This window comes from Amphibalanus amphitrite, unplaced genomic scaffold, assembly GCF_019059575.1.
Source record: "Amphibalanus amphitrite isolate SeventyFive unplaced genomic scaffold, NRLGWU_Aamphi_draft 000294F_arrow, whole genome shotgun sequence".
NCBI classification, from domain to species: Eukaryota; Metazoa; Arthropoda; class Thecostraca; order Balanomorpha; family Balanidae; genus Amphibalanus; species Amphibalanus amphitrite.
In genome coordinates, this window is record NW_024881789.1 from 373,093 (window position 1) to 391,424 (window position 18,332).

At 58.0% G+C, this 18,332-nt stretch overlaps 1 protein-coding gene across 3 annotated transcripts in view; it reads right to left on the bottom strand.

Annotated features, from left to right (window-relative positions):
- LOC122387654 (RNA exonuclease 1 homolog) overlaps nt 1-18,332 on the bottom strand; it is a 57,442-nt gene that overhangs the window by 4,315 nt on the left and 34,795 nt on the right. For all 3 annotated transcript variants that reach the window (XM_043378024.1, XM_043378022.1, XM_043378023.1), the window contains exons 7-8: nt 13,712-13,878; nt 969-1,106 (exon numbers count right to left, since the gene is read on the bottom strand). In XM_043378024.1, the coding sequence (XP_043233959.1) occupies nt 969-1,106; nt 13,712-13,878 (305 nt within the window). The remainder of the gene's footprint in view (nt 1-968; nt 1,107-13,711; nt 13,879-18,332) is intronic.

Genomic DNA, 18,332 nt, shown 5'->3' on the forward strand with positions numbered 1-18,332 from the left:
ATCATTGGACCCGCACCTACAGTGGCTAGTAAATATCCATTTATGACCTCCGTTTGAAACAAGTGCAGCGTTGAGGGACGGTGTCAGAGGAATGTACAGGTTTCAGGCCATGGTGGCCCCGGGTGGTGGGAGCCCCCGTCCATCCCCACTCCACCTGGATCACTGTCCACCCCGGGCGGATGGACAGATCGCGTGACTGGCGGCCGTCACTGCGCGGACCGACGGCGTCACGGCGCCATTCGTCACGGGCCGTCACCCCCGATCGGCTAACGACTGTCCTATTGTGACGGATAAACGATCCGTCCCAGGACCCGGGGATGGCGCTACGTTCTACTACACGCAGCCGTAGGCTTTCAGACACTTTTGGTGAATGTAAGACGCCCCTCCACGGTTCACACCTCAACGTATTACAACTAATCCTTCACCTGAGTTCGACTTCCCTTCCCTCTCCCCACCAAGCAATGGTAGGTTAGCTTCGGGACCCGGCCGGGTTCGCCTACCCCCCGTGTCACTCTCTCCTCCCACCTACCCAGTGGCTCACTCCAGAGACCTCACCCCCCCCCCCCACACACACTTAGCAAAGGTCACGCACAAAGCACAAAGACACGCCACAAAGCAGTCACCCCCGCCCCCACCGATGATGTCAGGTAGCGTCGTCACGCGTGTGGGGCCCGCATCCCCCCGCCCCACCCCTACCAGGCGCGTGGCGCCCCCACTACCGGTACCGACGGTCTAGTTCAAGGTCGCGACCCAGCAAACAGTGGCTGACGGCGTTCGATCGACACAGACCGTGGCCAGGGGATACCCGCAGACACCAGAGAGGCGGGCCATCCCGGAAACCACAGGACAACAGGGAGGTAGAGTCAACAGGACAGTCTCGAGCGTGTTATTAAGCGTGGGCTCATAGTACAGGACAAGACAGGATAGTTAAAACGGTAGCAATATTGCAGGCAGACATAGCGGCTCACCTTTTTATATGCTTGCGCCTCATCGCCCGGATAGACCTTGAGCAACTCGGTACAAAAGTGGTCCAGGTATCGCTGCCGAATGGCGGTCGGCACCTTGCCACCGAGGTCTGCCGGGATTTTCGGGCGCGCCACACTAGCCTGTAACAGAAGAGAGACCACAGTCAGACAAAGCTGGCAGATGGAAAACAGCAGAGGATCAGAACACAGAAACACCTGTTAACAAATGAGAACATTAACAGAGGAAAAGAACATAGAAACACCTGTAAACACAGAGTACAAGACAAGCCCAAGTGTGCTTTTTCATGAAGGGGACAAAGATAGCAGAACTGGGTCACTGTAACACCTTGTTGGTAAAACAGGAACAGACCAGCACGACAAAAACAACATCAATATTTCCGATAACGAACAAAGAAGCGCGGCCGGCCCAGATCTCCCTCATAAGTTCACACCAGCTGCCTCTATCGGGGGAGGGCTGGCAAGTGTCCAAAGGCGGCGGAAACGGCTCCCACATGGGGGCGGGCGCTGACAGAGCCGACCTCGACGGGTCTGATCACCCGTGGAGGTCACACAGACAGCGAGAAAACCTGGCCAGTGTCCACCGCGGCGAGCAAACAGCCGAAAAACGCCAGCGCGTGTCCACGGGGGCGGCTGGCGGCGGTAGGTGGGACAAAGACCGGCCCTGACCGTGTTCGGACGGCGGATATGACCGGGCCGCACCGCTAGCCCAGGGGCCAGTGGCCTGACCGCCAACCGGGACCGGCCACCGCAGGTCAGCCGCCGCTGACCGCTGAGCGCAGCTCGACTAACCACCGCCTGACCTCCCACCTGACCACTGCACTGCACTGACCGACCGACCGACCAGCGGCACTACTTACCCCGCTACAGAGCGGACCTTGCTCGGCACACACCAGCGCGGTCTCATCATCACAAATCCCATCGTATCCGCAGTAGAAACACGTCTCTTTGAGCGCGCCGCAGCCGTCACAGCGCAGCGCCGGCTGGAGACACTCCTCACAGCTGGGTGGCTGTGGTGAGGTGTAGACGGCTCTCACACCCACACACTGCCAGCCGGGGACGATGGGCAGTGACGACGGCCACGACCAGTTCGGAGAGGCCGGCAGCACCGGCAGGCTCAGTCGCAGGGAGCCCACGTAGTGGACCGAGCTGGCCGTCAGCAGCTCCGCGCTGCAGCCCATGTCCACGGGAAACACAGTCATGGCACTGTCGGGGTTTACGAGGACACACGCTCGGTCCACACACGGGAGTCGCAGCCGTCTTTTCAGCAGCGCCGCACTCGATACTCCTTCACACTCCGACCGACGACACGTCCGCACACCGCAGAGTCGACAGGGGACTGAAAGGGCCGCAAACGACTTCCAAGCTTTAAATAATCCAATCGTCTTTCTAATCATATGCAGTAGACGATAACGCTACTGGAGGGGGCGGCCCCCTGATAAGAGGGTCAGCCACCCCACGGCGGGACCAAGTAGAGCGTTATCAGCTGTCTGGAAAGACCCCTCTCCCCCAACGCGTCGGCCGGCCACCGATCTGCGAGACGCTCATGAGGAGATAAGATAGCGCACCCCTTCTGCACGTGCGTGTATCCAAAAGGGTAGCAGCTGGATAACGGTTTTCAAAATGTCGATTAGATAGTACGATTTCAGTTTGGCTTTTCTATTTATCATCCAGATGGTGCGCTATGTAATAGTCCAAGCTAATACAAAATTCATTGAATGTAGAAAAACCACTTGCCCAAGGATGTGTTTACCTGATCGGCCCGCCGCCCGGCGACGCTTTACAAAGTCGACAGTAGCAACTGGTAACAAACGGCGGCGTCCAAACTGTACAAAATACAGAGTCAATGACAGTAATAGCTTGCCGTGGCGCAATAAAGCGGCCGGTCGGTCGATTTAAACCAGCCAGCAAGACCGAGCTGACCAATGTCTGTGCCAAGGCACAAAGCTGATCGGTGGAGCATTGACAGCCGGACACAACAGACCCGACACCTCAGTGACTGAGGTCCGGCGTGTCTCGAGAAAAACAGACCGGGAGGAGACTTGGGTGGGAATGCAGGCTGACTCTAAGTATCACGAAGATGAACCGAACTCGTGATGATGAGAGATGAGCCGATCACATCAATCGATGATAAGGGAGACCACCACCATAGTTCTAGGAAAGTGTGCCCGTCCAGACCACAGAAGTATCATACCTGAAGGAGGGAGAGGTACACGCTGTCCATCACGTTCACAGTCCGGACTGACGGCCACACCACATACACGCACATGTTGACAATCTCAGAGCTCAGACCAGAGTGTGACACCCGCTACCGTCGCCGCCGTCGACTGCAGCCTCCAGGCGACACCACGGGCCGACATCGCTGCAGCCACGCGCAGGCATCCCACACCTATCCCAGCCGTCACGGGAGCTGTCACACGGAGCTGTCACAGGGAGAAGCTGTCACAGTCCGGCTCTGTCACACGCAGTCTGTCAGCGCGACACGAGCTCAGCCGCCGCACAGTGGTGACACGCCATCCCCGACAGGGGCGGGGCGAGGCGGGGGAGAGTCGAGGTCACCAGTCGCCGGAACAAGGGCCTTCGACCCCAGTACAGGTGCGGTGGTTTTGTATGGTAGCTAGCCCCGCGGACCGCGCCTGATCTCGGACGGAGTGAGAGCGCAGGTGTACGCTGGGTGCTGAGGATTGCGGCCGCACGTCGTGTCTTGGTGATACGTTGCTTCACCAGCGTCGCGGCATTGTCCCAGCGCTGGGGGCAGAGTACAGCCCGCTCCGCCACTGCGCCAGTCTCTCGGCGAAAGTCTGCGCCGCGGTATCGTGCCTGCGTCGCTATCGTCTCACCAGCGCCAGATAGTCGACACGCACTTCGGCCGTGCGCAGCGCCGCAAATACTGACTTTCCCAAACAGCCGATAGACCGGCGGATCGACTAGTCGTCCTATCGTCACCGTCGACTCCCTGACCGCACTTAGGTACTCTGATCGACGCTCGTGGATAACGTGCAACCCGGAACATCGGAGCTCTAAGGCTAATGAGCGCCCGGGCCTGCACCGGATCACTGGGTGAATTCACCTCAATTAGCCACACGGTACAAAGAATACCGGATCGGGACCATGCAGCATCGGCACGCGAGCCGGCAATCGGGACCGGCCCGGCTCCGGTCCCGGCTCCGGCTCCGGCTCCGGCAGGAAGTCCGGGCCCGGTCCGGGGAGCGGAGGAATTTCAGAGTTCACAGGACAGAAGGAACGCGTGACGCCTTTGGCAGCCCCGGCTGCGATGACGTCCGGGCGAGCGGCGCCGGACGAGCTGCCAGCACGTGAGGCGCCGCTGTCAAAGTCGGCCTTCCCGCCCGTCCATCGACAGTCAGTTCAATACAGTAATATATGCCATATGGTGGGTGGTATGTCCCGACCGAGTAGCCTCAGTTCGTGCAGGAACGAACCCCAGCAAGGCGACAGAGAGAACTAAGAATGAACTGACTAGTGAGGCCATTGACCGGTGGCGTCACAAAGACGTCAGAGCACAGCTTTAGCGCAGCTCAAGGTCGTAATGAAAATTCCTGCTGCTCTCACGGCATGAATAATACGCCGGTGCGGGTCGAGTAAGGCGCACTCCTAACGCATAGCTGAGCACATTGAAATGAACAACGACAGACCAGAGAGATCACTGCCCTGTGGTGCACAGCCAGGGTCAGACCATGTCACTAGCAGCCGCCGGGACAAAGGACATAGAGAGCTGCGTGCGCCGCCGAATTTCAGCCGTTGACAGGATTAGTAATTAGTGATATAACCACGCCCAAGCGCTGGCAACACAGGCGACTGTTTTTGCAAGAGCGGCGCTTTCTCCGCCAGCACGACACGCTGCAGTTGCAAACAAAGACGAGACGGCGCCGCGCTGCGCTGTCCTCACTCCGTGGGAAACAGGAGGAAGCGGCGCCGCCCCCGGCCGCGCGGCAGGCTGCGTGATGTTGCAAATGACGGCGTCGCGTCACAAAGCCGCTATGTCGGCCGCCGCGCCGCTCGGCGCCTTTCACCGCTACTCGGTGAGTTCCGGCGCTGGCGGCCAATTTCCTGGGACCGGGGACGAGAGTGCGGGGGCGGACAGGTGGAACATATTCCACCGCCGCAGGCACGCCTCACCGGGAAATACAGTATCCACAGCGGGCCGGTCCCGGATCTCAACACCGCGCTGCCCATGGTATTTAACACACGTGCCAGATCTGTAATGACTGACAGCAAACATCCCGCGTCGCCCGAGCCTGTGATGTTGGCGCCACACTAACAGGAAGTCCGACTACGTTGTGGATCCCAGTCACGTGCCAGCCGCCGGCCCACGTGACCTTGGGGTCGGCCCGGATCGGGTGAGTGGCGCAGCTCAGCCGACCAGAGGTAAACAACAGCCTCCAGCTCAGCTGCGGTCGAAAATCCGCCGCTTATTCAGTGGACTTCGTCTTCCTCCCAGCAAACTTTGCGGCTTACACTTGAACAATCCAGTGCCGAACTTTGACAAAGCCTCCGGGTATTTGAAAGCCAACGTTTATGTAGCACTGTGAGTTCTGTTTGTTCCGATCGCAGTAACATCACGCGCAAGTAGTCCGCTCTCAGGATTCCTCGGCCATTGCTCCGGCCGGTCACCCCACCCTGTACAGTGTACAGGTGGCAGTCCGGGGGGCCAGGAAGGTGCTCCGTCACGGCGCCAGCTGCCGCTCGCCGGCCGCCCGAGCCTTGGCAGCCGCTCTGCCAGCAGCGCCGGAGCTCTGCTCGCCGGCCTGGAGCGGCCAGTGACCTCCGATAGCGACCGGCTGTGTTTGGCTCTGCGCAGCGCCGGCAGCAGACCGCTATCGCGGCCCATGGCGTCTCTGTCGAGCTGAGAGCGCCGGCAGGTGAGTGGCTGGCCAGCGCGGTACATCGGACAGGGATGCTGGGAGGACAGGCGTTACAGACACGCCGAGATACTATACGGTAGCCCTGAGACAGCAGACAACTGCCGGTAAGGGTCGAGCTCTGTCAGTGTGTGTGTGTGGGGGGGGGGGGGGGAAGTAGCCCGCAGGTAGTCACAGAGATAATAGACATGTCCACGGTACCGGTCCCTGGGGGAACTAGGACGAGAGTGGGAGCCCCACTGCACCCCGCCGTCCGCCGACCAGACGCCGGTCCTGTGTGACCTCTCATACCAGCACAGTACCGGCGGCTAAAACTGCCGTGTCGACAGCCATTCCCAAGTCCATAGCTAAAACCGCCTGAAAGGTTAGGGCTATATCCACCTCAGATGGGTTCTTTTTAAACCGCTCCGGTCATTCCACACGCTAAGTTCACAGTCTACGTCAGACGGCGGAGCGGCGCCCACCCCAATGTCAGAGAGCCGAACCCAAACAGTGAATCTGGGTCGGGGGCCAGTAACGCCACATGCGTAGTACTCACTGCTGCCTGTGTCGTCACAACACTGAGTAATAACACAGCTGTGCCGATGGCATAGAACAGGCGGCGATCGAACAGGGACCCCAGCACAGCTGGTCGGGAGTTAATTCTCCGCAAAACACAGCTCATTCTGAGAGTAGCGAGGCAGCCTTCGAAACAGCCCTGTCTTTCCTAACCTGTCTGTCATGGACTCATGACAGTCTGGGACAGGAGACTACGTTCCGTCACGGCACGTGATGCCACGTGACCCTCCCGGTCACGGCCCGTGTCGGCAGTAGCACGTGCGGTCGTGTGACTCCACCTCAGCCGGGCCGTCAGCCCGCTGTGTGGGGCAGCGGCCCAGTCGGCCCGGGGCCAACCAACGTGACCCGACTATTCCAGGTACGGCGGCAGCGGACCGACCGCAGCCGCCGCGACTCGACCGCACCAAAAACCGCAGCGACCCGCACACCAACGACCGATATATGCGTCTGTGTGTGTTAGGGAGGGGAGGGGGGGGGGTATCGTCGATATTGTCGAGGTGCTGTAAGCCCGACAGCGAAGTCTTACAACACGCCGCTGAAGCTTTGTGGACATATGGCGGTTTTATCTCGAGGCCACCACACCAGATATCGCGTACTTTGCCTCGCTCGACTCTTGTGCTAGATGTGTGAAGGCGATCGTTACTTGTCGAATGAAATGTGAAAAAGGTTGTTTACACCTCGATGGCTTTCCGTAAATTTGTAAAATGTAGGTAATGACATTTCCGGACGGGCTCGACCTTCCTTGTAGTGAGACAATACGGCCATGTAAGCCAACAATCAACAATATCTTTATCCCCATTATTCACTTCCTTTAGCGGATGTTAGACATATAAAGTTTCCTGTACCTACGATTCCTTAAAAATCCACTATCAGGGACCATGTTTCACGAGGATGTTGTCATCAGCCACCGATAAGTAATCGGAATGATGCGCACATTATGAAATCACGAATACTCGGATATCGTGCGTACTCCTAACACGAGCCCACTGTCATGTCTCAACAACATTCAGCCGCAACCGCATTAGCAACACATAACCTCTAGCACAAATTTCTCCACCATAGTATGCCAGTGGGCAAAGTTCAACTTCACAGCACCTCCAGCGACTGGTCTCGGATAATGGCCACTGGGCACGTGTGCAGTGTAAACACACATCCCTCCCTGACCACAACCGGCACTGCTTCGTGACAAGAAAGGAGAGGGGAGGGGCAGGAGAACCAGCTAGGTGCTGTCCCCGTCACGGCGTCACATTTACCCGCCGTGACAGCTGAGCACGTGAGCTGCTGCACCACCCTGCAGCTGCCAGCCGGGTTCAACGGCCCCACCACCGCCCAGCTCCACGCACGCTGGGCTGACAGGAGCTCACCGCGCCCACTCGCGCACCAAGGCCGCGCCTGACACCGAGGGACCGGGCAGCGGAGAGCAGTGACCCGGGTTCATCAGTGGAGGTCAGGTGAACAGGGCAGGGAGAATGGCAGCTATTCTTGGAGTGAAAGCAGACATTCTTGTCGACTTGGAGACAAAATGAATGAAACATAATCGGTTGTCAGCAAGGACATAATGAAAGGAGACAAAAGTGAATGTGATTAACTTCCAGTCCCGACAATGATTTTAGAAGTAAAACAGTTTCATTTCAACATTGGTCAGACATGACAACCTTCATGGACTGACAGCATCGGCGGTAAATTCCAATAGAGCCAATCAGAACTGGGCGACAGCACCAGCAAGCAAGCGCCGTCAAGAAACGACTTATCCGAGCGGGAGGCCTACGGGACCTCAAAGCGAGCGCAAGGCGTGCTCTGAAACGTGTGATGCGGTTAGAGCTCGTCGTGGTTAATCAGAGTTCTCGGGAGAAGTGCGGCGCTCCCGGCTGTCTTCTGGAGCCTCTCCAAGGCGAGGTGAGCTCCTCTCTGACCCCCACGTGCTGCCGGTCATCCTTCCTCGCCCAGTCACCCTCACCGTCACCGTCTCTCGCCACCACCCTCCGTTACTGTCGACCGTTTCCACTCGCCGCCAAGGGCACTCTGGGGAGCGTGCCTGGCAACACCGTCCGACCGTCACACCTGTCTGCTGCCGAGCAGGCAGCGGTGCCACCCCCGCCTGCAGGAGGTCCAACATCACGACCACCTGCTGCAGTGGTTACAGAGCAAGGCGGCGATCGAATGCATGAGTCAAACCGTGTGGGCTGCCCGAGGCACGTGGCGGTCGCCCTGGCGCGCTTTTCAAGGGGCGATATGGCGCGCTCTTCAAGGGCAGCCCTGTGTTGCCCGCCAATAGGCGAGCGGAGAAGTGGCGCGCAGTGCAGGCTGCGAAGGTCCCACCCACGCTGGGAGGCGACCTTCAATGGTGAGCGGCAGAGGAGCACAGAGAGGTCAACGGACTGCTGTATCTCGGCAGCTCGGCTCGCCAGCTCTCTCCCGGCCGGCCGCACGGAGCGGGCGGCCGTACCGAGGTCAGACCGTCGAGCCATCGGCCGGTCAGCGGCCGTTACACCTGGCCGGCCATGGCCCCGGTGGCGGACGGCAGGACGAGAGGCCCTGGCAGACGGGACGGGATGTGCAGGAGGCTTAACGTGAGGTCAATAGGGACACATCGTGCACTACATCGAACACAGCGGAATTCGCTAGATTACCAAGAGAACGATCAGCCTGCTTTAGATCGCTTTTCCAGTTACTCGCGCCATAAGCCTGTTTTCATGCTGTTGACGATTTTCAAAATATAAATTCTGGTACAAAACCCCGGCCTGTCCTGGCGCCTGGCGGTTCTGTCGTCCAGCTGCACGCTGCGATAGTGCCGAGTCGCGACAGGGCGGCGGGTGCCTGCGGCTGATAGCGCGGCCCCGCACCCCCGCCGGCGGCAGTGCACGCTCCACCGCCCGCTGTCCGACCGTGACCTTCAACCCCGACTCCCGAACCGCCACACGCCACCGTACTATACCACGCTCCGATTCCACGAACTCGTTTCAGTCGGTGACCTCCATCCATAGCGCGGTGGAAAATCTCGTTCAACTCTTTCCAGGAGCTCCTCAGGCCTTCCCAGCAGGCGTCTCCGCCGTGCGACCCCGCCCCGCCCCGCGGCTCGCCTGGCCCCAAACCCACCGTCACCGAGCTGCCACGTCTTCGAAATCGCCGTGGCGCGCCGGCCAGTCCAATACGTCATTGTTGACGTCGGTGACGTCACACCCAATGTTGTTGACGTCACAGTGGGCCTTCAGATGAGTCAGCCGGTTGGTCGAGCGGTCAGGGAGAGCGAGAGGGCTGTCGGTCGGCAGTGGACGGCTCGGCTGACCGCCAGTCAAGGTTACCAATGTTACCGCTCTCTGGCAGGGGAAAGGTGAGGGGGAGAAAGGGCCCCAAAACAAGTCTCGCCAGTAGTGACAGCATTAGCATCAGTGGCGGCGACGACAGGATAGGTCCTTGGTCCTATCGGCCGAATCGTATCATCCGAACGAGACCGTCCTCTCGGCACAAATAGTCGTCAGATCGACGATGGCCCAACTGCGCAGCGCCAGTTCGGGGAACGGCGACAAAACAGAGCCAATGACGAGCTGAGAGGAGAGAGGAGAGAGGAGAGAGATAAGGGAGCGGTCGGTGGTCAGCGGCTGTGGCGAGTGACCGACTATCACCGCCAATACGGCGCCAGATATAGGATAACGGCAAATCTATCAGGCTCGATTCAAGGAACAAAGGGAGAGGGCGAGGAAAGAGAGGAGAGAGAGGGAGGGAGAGGGGCCGGCAGCGACGTGGCACATATGAACGGTTGCCGGGAACTGTTGAAGACAAGACTAACTCTCGACCTGACCGACCAATGTCCTCAGTCTAGTCCGTGCCCTCGGGAGCAGCAATGTCGGTGACATTCTCCTCACAATCAGCTATCGCTCACCCGGTCCTTCCCCGCACCGCCGCCCGTAGTACTCTCCGTTCCCGCCCAGCTGCCCACCGCGACCTTGGGACCTTTAAACTGGCCCCCGCCGGCCATGTGCCGCGTCACCGCACATCGGCTCATTCCGCGAGCGCCCATGACCGTTCGATTCCGGCCAGTGCGGCTTCTGAGAGATCTCTCAGGTCGGCTGATGACGTGTCTCTTTCCGGGATTCTCCCGATGACGGGTTTTGTCCCTGGCCTGTGGCACGGGCGGTCGTCAGGCCACGCGCTGTGTAGTAGCGTGCGTGGAATCGGTATCGAGCGGCTGACTAACGCCCCGCCCCGCCCGGCGCGGTGTCCCGCCCCCTGAGTCAGCCGGCCGGCGCCCCACGGCGGAGCTCGCAGCGGTGACACGCAGTTCGACACGTGGCCGCTCACAGGTGGTGGAGAGCGCCGCGCGGTGAGGCGTCAGCGGGCCGGATGACGCCGCGAACACAGGGTCTGACTCAGTCGGCACCCCGCCGCCAGGATGGGTTAGCGCGGCCCTCACCGGCACTGTGTGAGCCACATACCGACCGGGCGCGTCCGGTGCCACATTCCGGTGATCTGGTCCTGCTGGTATGTGGCGCCGGCCCGGGACGAACCACAAGGGACAAAACCAGGCGGGGATGAAAGCAACCAGGACCGGAACGGAATGCGAGTCAATAGGTGTAGGGTCGGTCACCCGGCTTTGGTGGTACCCCTCAGACCTTGACAGGACATGGCTGCCCTCTGCACAGTCTGCAGGGCAGACTCACATTGGTCGGTAGCCCACCATCACCTGCACACCACACAAAGGACGACCGTGACCTTTGTCCTCGGCGGGTCGTCGTCCCCGGCAGGGGAGGCGCCGCCCGAGCTGCCGACTGCGGTGCACACACGGCGCTCTATCAGCCGCCGGTGGACGGCCTTCACCGGTCGGCGGAGAGTTCAGGTGACACTATTCCCAGCTCAGTCCGCCACCCAGGGCCGGCCGCGTCTGTCTCACATAAATCGGCCGGCGGTTTTTAGACCACCCGCCGCCAGCGCTGCGCTGCGGTCTCCCCACGGTAGACGCTTAAAACGTCATATAATGGAACATATAACAGGTACGATGGTGGGGAAACCACCGGTAGCACACGGCCTAATGAGAGGGAGTGAGTCGGGGCACGGGTGACGGGGTGAGAAAGGAACACTGCATGATCTCGGCCTCAACATAAACAGAGCACCAGCAGAGGACTGAGGCCCAGCTCTCGGCACCGGCGGAGGGCTGACGGGCCCGCGTCACACCGTTTCGTCATGTCGCGTTACGTATTGACACGTCACCGCCGCTGCAGGGAACTGAGGACAGGCCTACCCAGCAGCATACTGCGACACTGTGGAGGGCTCCCACCTGACGAGCGAGCCACCTGCATAGTGCAGAGTGCACAATGCACAGCCGACCACAGGAATGACACAAAGGAGCGCCAGGGTTCACTGGAGCATGGGAGCCATTACACCCATTAGTCCATTAGAGCCATTAGTGGTAGTGTGGTATGGAACAGTCGCCGGTGACAGTTCGCCGGTGGTGGTGTCTGAGAGATGATGGAAATCACCAGCACCGAGTGATGGATACTCTGAGCCAGTGTTCACATTAATACCTACGACGAAACATATACGCGGAGAATATGACGAAACATCAAAACTTCGTCATCCAGTGGCTGATTTTCCACAAACTACGCATTGCTCTCAACGTGCGCGGTAATCAACTTCTAGCCAACCCACATCTAACCAAACTAACCCAAACCGCTTGAGGCATGGCACGGACTTCCTCGAGCACGACCTACCCCGCTGCACAAGAGACCCCGAATCAGCAGAGCAGTCATGCCTACCAGGCAGCCACGTGACGGTACTTCCGTAAACATCGACGTCAGGTACGGGGCAGGTGCGTCACGGGCAACGCCAAACCGCCTACCAAAACCAGCCCCAAAAGTCTGCTACGCTCTGTCTGCTGACCCTAACCTACAGTATCCTATCGTCCCCTCGCACTCACCAACCCTTCCCACGACCCCGCTCCCACCAAATCATACCCTTCAGGCGAACCACCCGCCTCCAGCCACCACCAGCTAAGTTTCATCCGCCCCTTTTCTACACAGTCAGCGTCATTGCTCGGTGCCGTGTGTAGTACCCATTGCAGGGACCCCAGCTCCCAGGGCACGGAGCACGGTGTGAAACCGACCGCCGTTGTTACACAAGAGGCCAGCGTGCCATAGAGAGAGGAGGCTAATCTACCGACCGTAGAGATTGGGATACGGTAGGTGCGGTGCCGCAATACCGGTGTGAATACGTTGGTACATTATTTAAAGCTAGGATTATACATAGCTACATTATATAACGATTTCGACAAAACCAGGATCGTTACAACTGAGGGAGACGTGATTATGATAATATACAGGAAGCCGGGGATGAAAGAGAGTGATGATAGGGGAAGGCAATTCAGCCGTACTGGCTGCACCTGCGCCGGTGACATTTATGGTCCTGTCATCGTGTCAGGTTCGCCGTCCGCGCGCCACTCTCACGTGGATCGAGCGTGGTGCACGCTGAATGGTGACGGAACCAAAACAAACCGTTAGCGCGGGACCCCGGCGAGACTGGGCGCGCTGGGTGGTAGTACGGGCGGGGCGGGGCGGGGCGGGGCGGTACTACGGACGAGGGGGGAGGGTAATATACGGACGGGGCGGGGTAGTACTAAGTACGTACCGGGGGGGGGGGGGGGGGGGCGGTACAACGGACCGAGGGGCGGGGGCGGTGGGCGGTACTAGGCACCGAGCCGGGGGCGGTGGGCGGCACCGGAGTACCAGAAGCCGGGTGGGCGGCACCGCGGGTCGAACAACACTGGCGGTGCTGTATGCTAAGCTCCCGCATCGACCAGTGCTAGAGTCCTAGCCTATGGTGGACAGCGGACACTGAATAGTAATCAAGAGGCCACGGCCGGAACCCAAACACGACACTGATAACAATCAGACCACCACGTGGTATCGACCAACCATAACAAAACGTAAGGGAGAATGGAGGGAGGTGGATCAAATCACAGGAAAAAACTCTAATGCTTCAACACAATACACTTGGGACAACGTGACTGAACAGTGAACGTTCTGTAACGTAGGAGACGTGCCAAAACGTGTCGCTATTGGTTACCAGCACATCGCCAAACCAAAACAACACATCATTTGACAAACGTCGGGGGCCAAACAATGGCCCCCGTGGGGAGGGTGCTGACCGAAACCAAAACAATCGGTGACGACAGGAGGCGAGGGGGGAGGCTAGTGCTGAGGAGCTTAACATTACCAGTGCTCAAGCCGCCCCCTTCTACCCCTGAGCTCCCCAGCCTCTGATCCCATCCCGAACCACCCGAAACCATCGAGTACTCACCGTGGTGGGTGTGTGGGCCAGCCGCTTGCCTCCACGGGGCGCCGTCTGGGCAGGCGTCACCGTTTTGGCCGGGCTGGCACTGGAGGTGGCCGGGGTAGCCGCCGGGCTGGCCACCGGGGGCTTCAGCAGCGCGCCGACATTGGGCACGTGCGCCACCCGGCGCCGCTCTGTCAACGAGTTCACCATTACTAGAGGCTCACACAGCATCGTCAGTCAGTCGCCGCGACACACACACTCAGAGTTCGCCGCCGCTCCGCTAGTCCGCCGCCGCTCCGCTAGTCCTTCGCCGCGAGTCAGTCACTGCACCTGTCCGAACCTGTCTCATTCGCCGCGCCAATCAGTTCACCTTAGTCTGTCCACGCTACACACGCGTCAGTTCACCACTCGAGTTCGCAGCTCGAGTCCACAGCTCGAGTCTGCAAGATCAGCGCCAGCCGTCACTAGCTATCCCGCCGTCTCCTCCAAGCTCACTGAATGAGCGACGAGCCGCGTACGAGGGCCAGTCGGCGCCGCCGCGAGTCACCGCCAGGAGCGCTGGCGTCGCCACGCGCCGGCCGTCCCACAAAGACTGGGATTCGGTGGATGGTCGAGTGTGGGCCGTGCTGGCGCGCTCGGCTGACCTTGTGCCGTGACGCGCCGGGCCGGCCCGGAGTTAGCGCTAAAAACCGGGTCCCGAGCAGTACCAGAAGGAGGTGGGGTCTTTGTGTGACGCACGCGGCGCCGAAAAGCGGGCCACTGAACCCAGCGGAGCTCGCAGGAACGGGCCGGCAGCGCCACCTCGGGACATGGGCAATGGTCAACGTCCGGCGTCGGCACCATGAGCAATGGATAGTCGGAAATGGTCACTGGTCAGCAGCCCGCACGGCACTTGGTCATTCATCAACAATGCCAGGCAAATTATATCACCGACAAACAAGGCAGGCAGCAGCCGAAACAGAACACACACAATGCAGCGTGAGTGACGGCACAAAACACCGGGCACAATGGCCGTCACGGAAACCGTGCCAATGGAAGACGGGGCCGCACCGGAACAGGAAAGGACTCGGCTTTCTCCAGGTCAACGCGCCTAGGATGCAGGCCAAACGAACTGGGAATCAGGGTCCAGAGCTCAGGTTCAGGACGAGCCAGAAAAGAGAAGGGATGAAGGGTTGATGCTGTGCCAGCCGCCAGTCTCCCTGACGTCTCTCCGCGGGCCAGCGCGGCTGTGAGATGCGATATAATCAGATGGCCAGTTCGCCGCTCCGACTGCCCTATCAGCGGTACAATCTCACTCTCTAGTCGTGTATATAATCACGGGGCACGTCCGTAACGCCGGCGCCGCTTCCGTGTTGAAAGTTCAGCCCAGGTGACTGCCGGCCGCTCAATGTTCGTTACAGCGGCTGGGTACCGGCTGCTAAATACGCCACAGAGGAGAGCTCAGAAACTCAGAGATTTTACCGCTTTTTACAACTAACACTGGAAGGACTTTTAAAATGATTCTATAATGCTCACCGTCAACAATGATATCTGCTTCATTTTCACGCTGCACTAACTGTCACAACTGAAGATACCACACTTCAACCGGTGCGTCATATCACGTAAAACAGCAAGACGCAGCATTGCCCTCGAAAGATCCAACATCAATACGCAGTAGCTTGACAAAGATAATGTGATATAGCGTTACACTGCGTGTTGTCGATTAGATGACGCATAACGAATAATACGTAGCGATAAGAAGTAAAAACGGTAGCGACGGTGTTGCACAAACAACTGTTACCGTAGGCCCTTAGAATCGGGCTGGTAGAGCGGACCCATGCTCTGTGCTGAGAAAACACGACTGCTAGCAAAAGGCTGCCAGAGTCCCATTCCCCAGTTCCCATGATTTAATTTCTTTGTTACGATGCAGCGTTAGCGTTCTCCACCACGACTTCCAGCGACGTGAGAATCGAGAGAAAGTCGTGCTCTGGCAGTAACAGTCGCGCAGTTGTATAAAACAAAGCACCTCCCAAAAATCCAATACCGTGCTTTCCAAACAGTGAAAATATCACCAGGCCGTCACCATGCTGGCAAAACTGGAACTCTCTCCCGATGAGTTTTACCAAGACAAAGGTGCCGCCCGTTACACACAGTAGCGTAGCGAACTACATAGAAACGCCGGCGCCCGCAGCTTGGACGGCCACTGACCTGCACCGCTCGCCGAATCAGCACGCAGTTTTCAGCGCAATGTTCTTAGCAAAATCAAGGTCGTGTTTGTGTTGGCTTCGGTGCCCCAAGGTGAGTCCAGAGTGCACAAATGGTCGGTGCGTCTGTGATAGAGATTCCGCCGCCGACCACCTCGGCCCCATTCGCCGGGACCAGATAACAAGTGGATAGCTGGTGGCCATTGTGCGCCGCGCACATCTGACTCGACCGCACGGAGAGGTGGAAAACAAACCTTTGAACAGCCGCCACGCGTCGTGGTCAGCCGAACAGCACGCCGAGAAACGGTAAGCTTTTTACATACAGCTAACGGGTATGCACCGGACTTGTGGGCAGTAAACGCAGGTCACGAATGATGGGAACGAGCAACAGAGATGATAAAGATTAGAATAATGAGAACGAGCGGAACAATACAAGGGCGGTGAGCAGCACAGTCAGGCACAAGTCTGATACCTCCCAGTAGACAAAAACTAAATCCTACATGAGCAGAGTGATTTTACGACGCAAAAACATCCACTGCGACTGCGGGCAGAGCATGCCGCACCTGCGCCGGCCGGCACGCGGGCCGACGCACCAATTCGAGCGGCACGTGTCTGAACACGTGTCGCCGAGGAACAAAACACGCTCTGGCACGCCGCTAAAACTGCTCCTGGCCCCGGCAGAGAGCACCGTCAGCAGCCATAAAACCCGGCCCAGATGAGACCATCGTCACCCCACACCGGGCTGATGACACGACAAGCACACCGGTGGTGTGGGATAAGGGAAACCGGATGGGTCACTCAGAGAGAGAGACGCGAAAATAGGGAGGTTGGAAAATATCGATCACATAGAGAGCTACAACGCACAAGGCCAACCGGACTGGCTGTGCGGCAATGAGGGAGCAAACGTTTACCAAATCATCTTCAGCCAATGCGTGCGACGAGAAAATAATAAGCAAAAACAAATCATTAACAGAACGGAGGCCCTCACAAAGCCGGTCCGACAATCACAGATAGCGAGCCGAGGTCGATCGATCTGTTATCGGAGTGCGGTAATGGCTTATTTTTACAACAGATCAGCTGGAAATATCAATCACCTACGCAATTCTTACATCACATTGATCTAGACTCTACTTCGCATCGCTTGCAAAATAGCATAGGGCAATCATCGGGTTGTCAGAGTTAATGCAGTCGAAAATAACACCGATACCAAAATCAAACAAATTGAATGTGTCTTGCCCACCGAAACCATAGATATCCAAAAGGGAAGTTGTGAACTTCCAACAACTGGGGTGTTGAATTAGGATAAAACCTGGATGACAACATTGACATACTTTCCGTCACATTGCACGTTAAATCTTTCGGAAACCAGTCAGCTGTCAAACAAGGCCCTATATGTAAGCGGAAAACGGACCAGACGGCGACAGGCATCAGATCGAGTGACAGATTCGGCAGGACCACGGACCTTCAAACGCCGGCACTGATGCTATCTCACGACTTCAACGAGGTAAGACGGCTGATACCAGGAAGCCCTATTCAACTCCACAGCATGCATGATGCACTCGAGGTCCAGGTACCATTGGCCGTCTCGCGGACAGTAATCCACCTCCCAAAACCAGCTCTCCGAAATAAAACACGGAAAAGTGCCGTGTCATCCGTACCGGTCGCCAATGACCTCAATCCTATGATTCCGGCGACGTTCCAGCGTGTTTCGCGGCCAGGCCAGACCTCCAGCGGCCGGTCCGAAGCGGCACTCTCTGGTGACGGAGACGGATGCATCATTGTGTTTCGCCAAACTTGGTAACTCATCGAATGCCGCCGCGTTCGTAGACTGAATTCATAAAAGATATAAAATGATGTACAAATGCAGGATTATATTGATAGAATCTCCCGACATCAGACAGCAAGGAAAATTACTTGTTCTGCACGCATCGCAGATTAACCCGCGGAATTTCGCATATTAGGGCGATCAAGCGGAATTCACCATATTACATAATCGTTTATGGCGTGATAGTCAAAATTTATTGACTTCAACAACAGCGTCCTTACTAGTAAAACTGTTTGAAACGTGAAAAACAGAACTCGTTCTCTATATAGCCTTCACATCAATTACCCTGCAGCGAAAAACATTTTACTTTCTAAAGTTGGTCGACTGACAGAACGCCACCAAACGTCTTACACAGTCCCCACGCCACCCTGGACATGGTGACATGTTCTTACTGCATACAGGGATTGTGCTGCTGTGCTGACCCTGTCCTCAGCCCAGAAGCGCTCCCACCATGCCGAAAAGCTGTGACTGCACAAAGGGGCAGTGCCTCTGTCCCTTGTCCACCCACTCTGAACCCGCAGCGCTCCCACCGTGGCGACATGCTGTAACTGCAGACAGAGACAGTGCCTATGTCCCTGTTCTGGACCCAGCTGTGCTCCCACCATAGCGAAAAGCGACAGGCTGCGGACAGGGACAC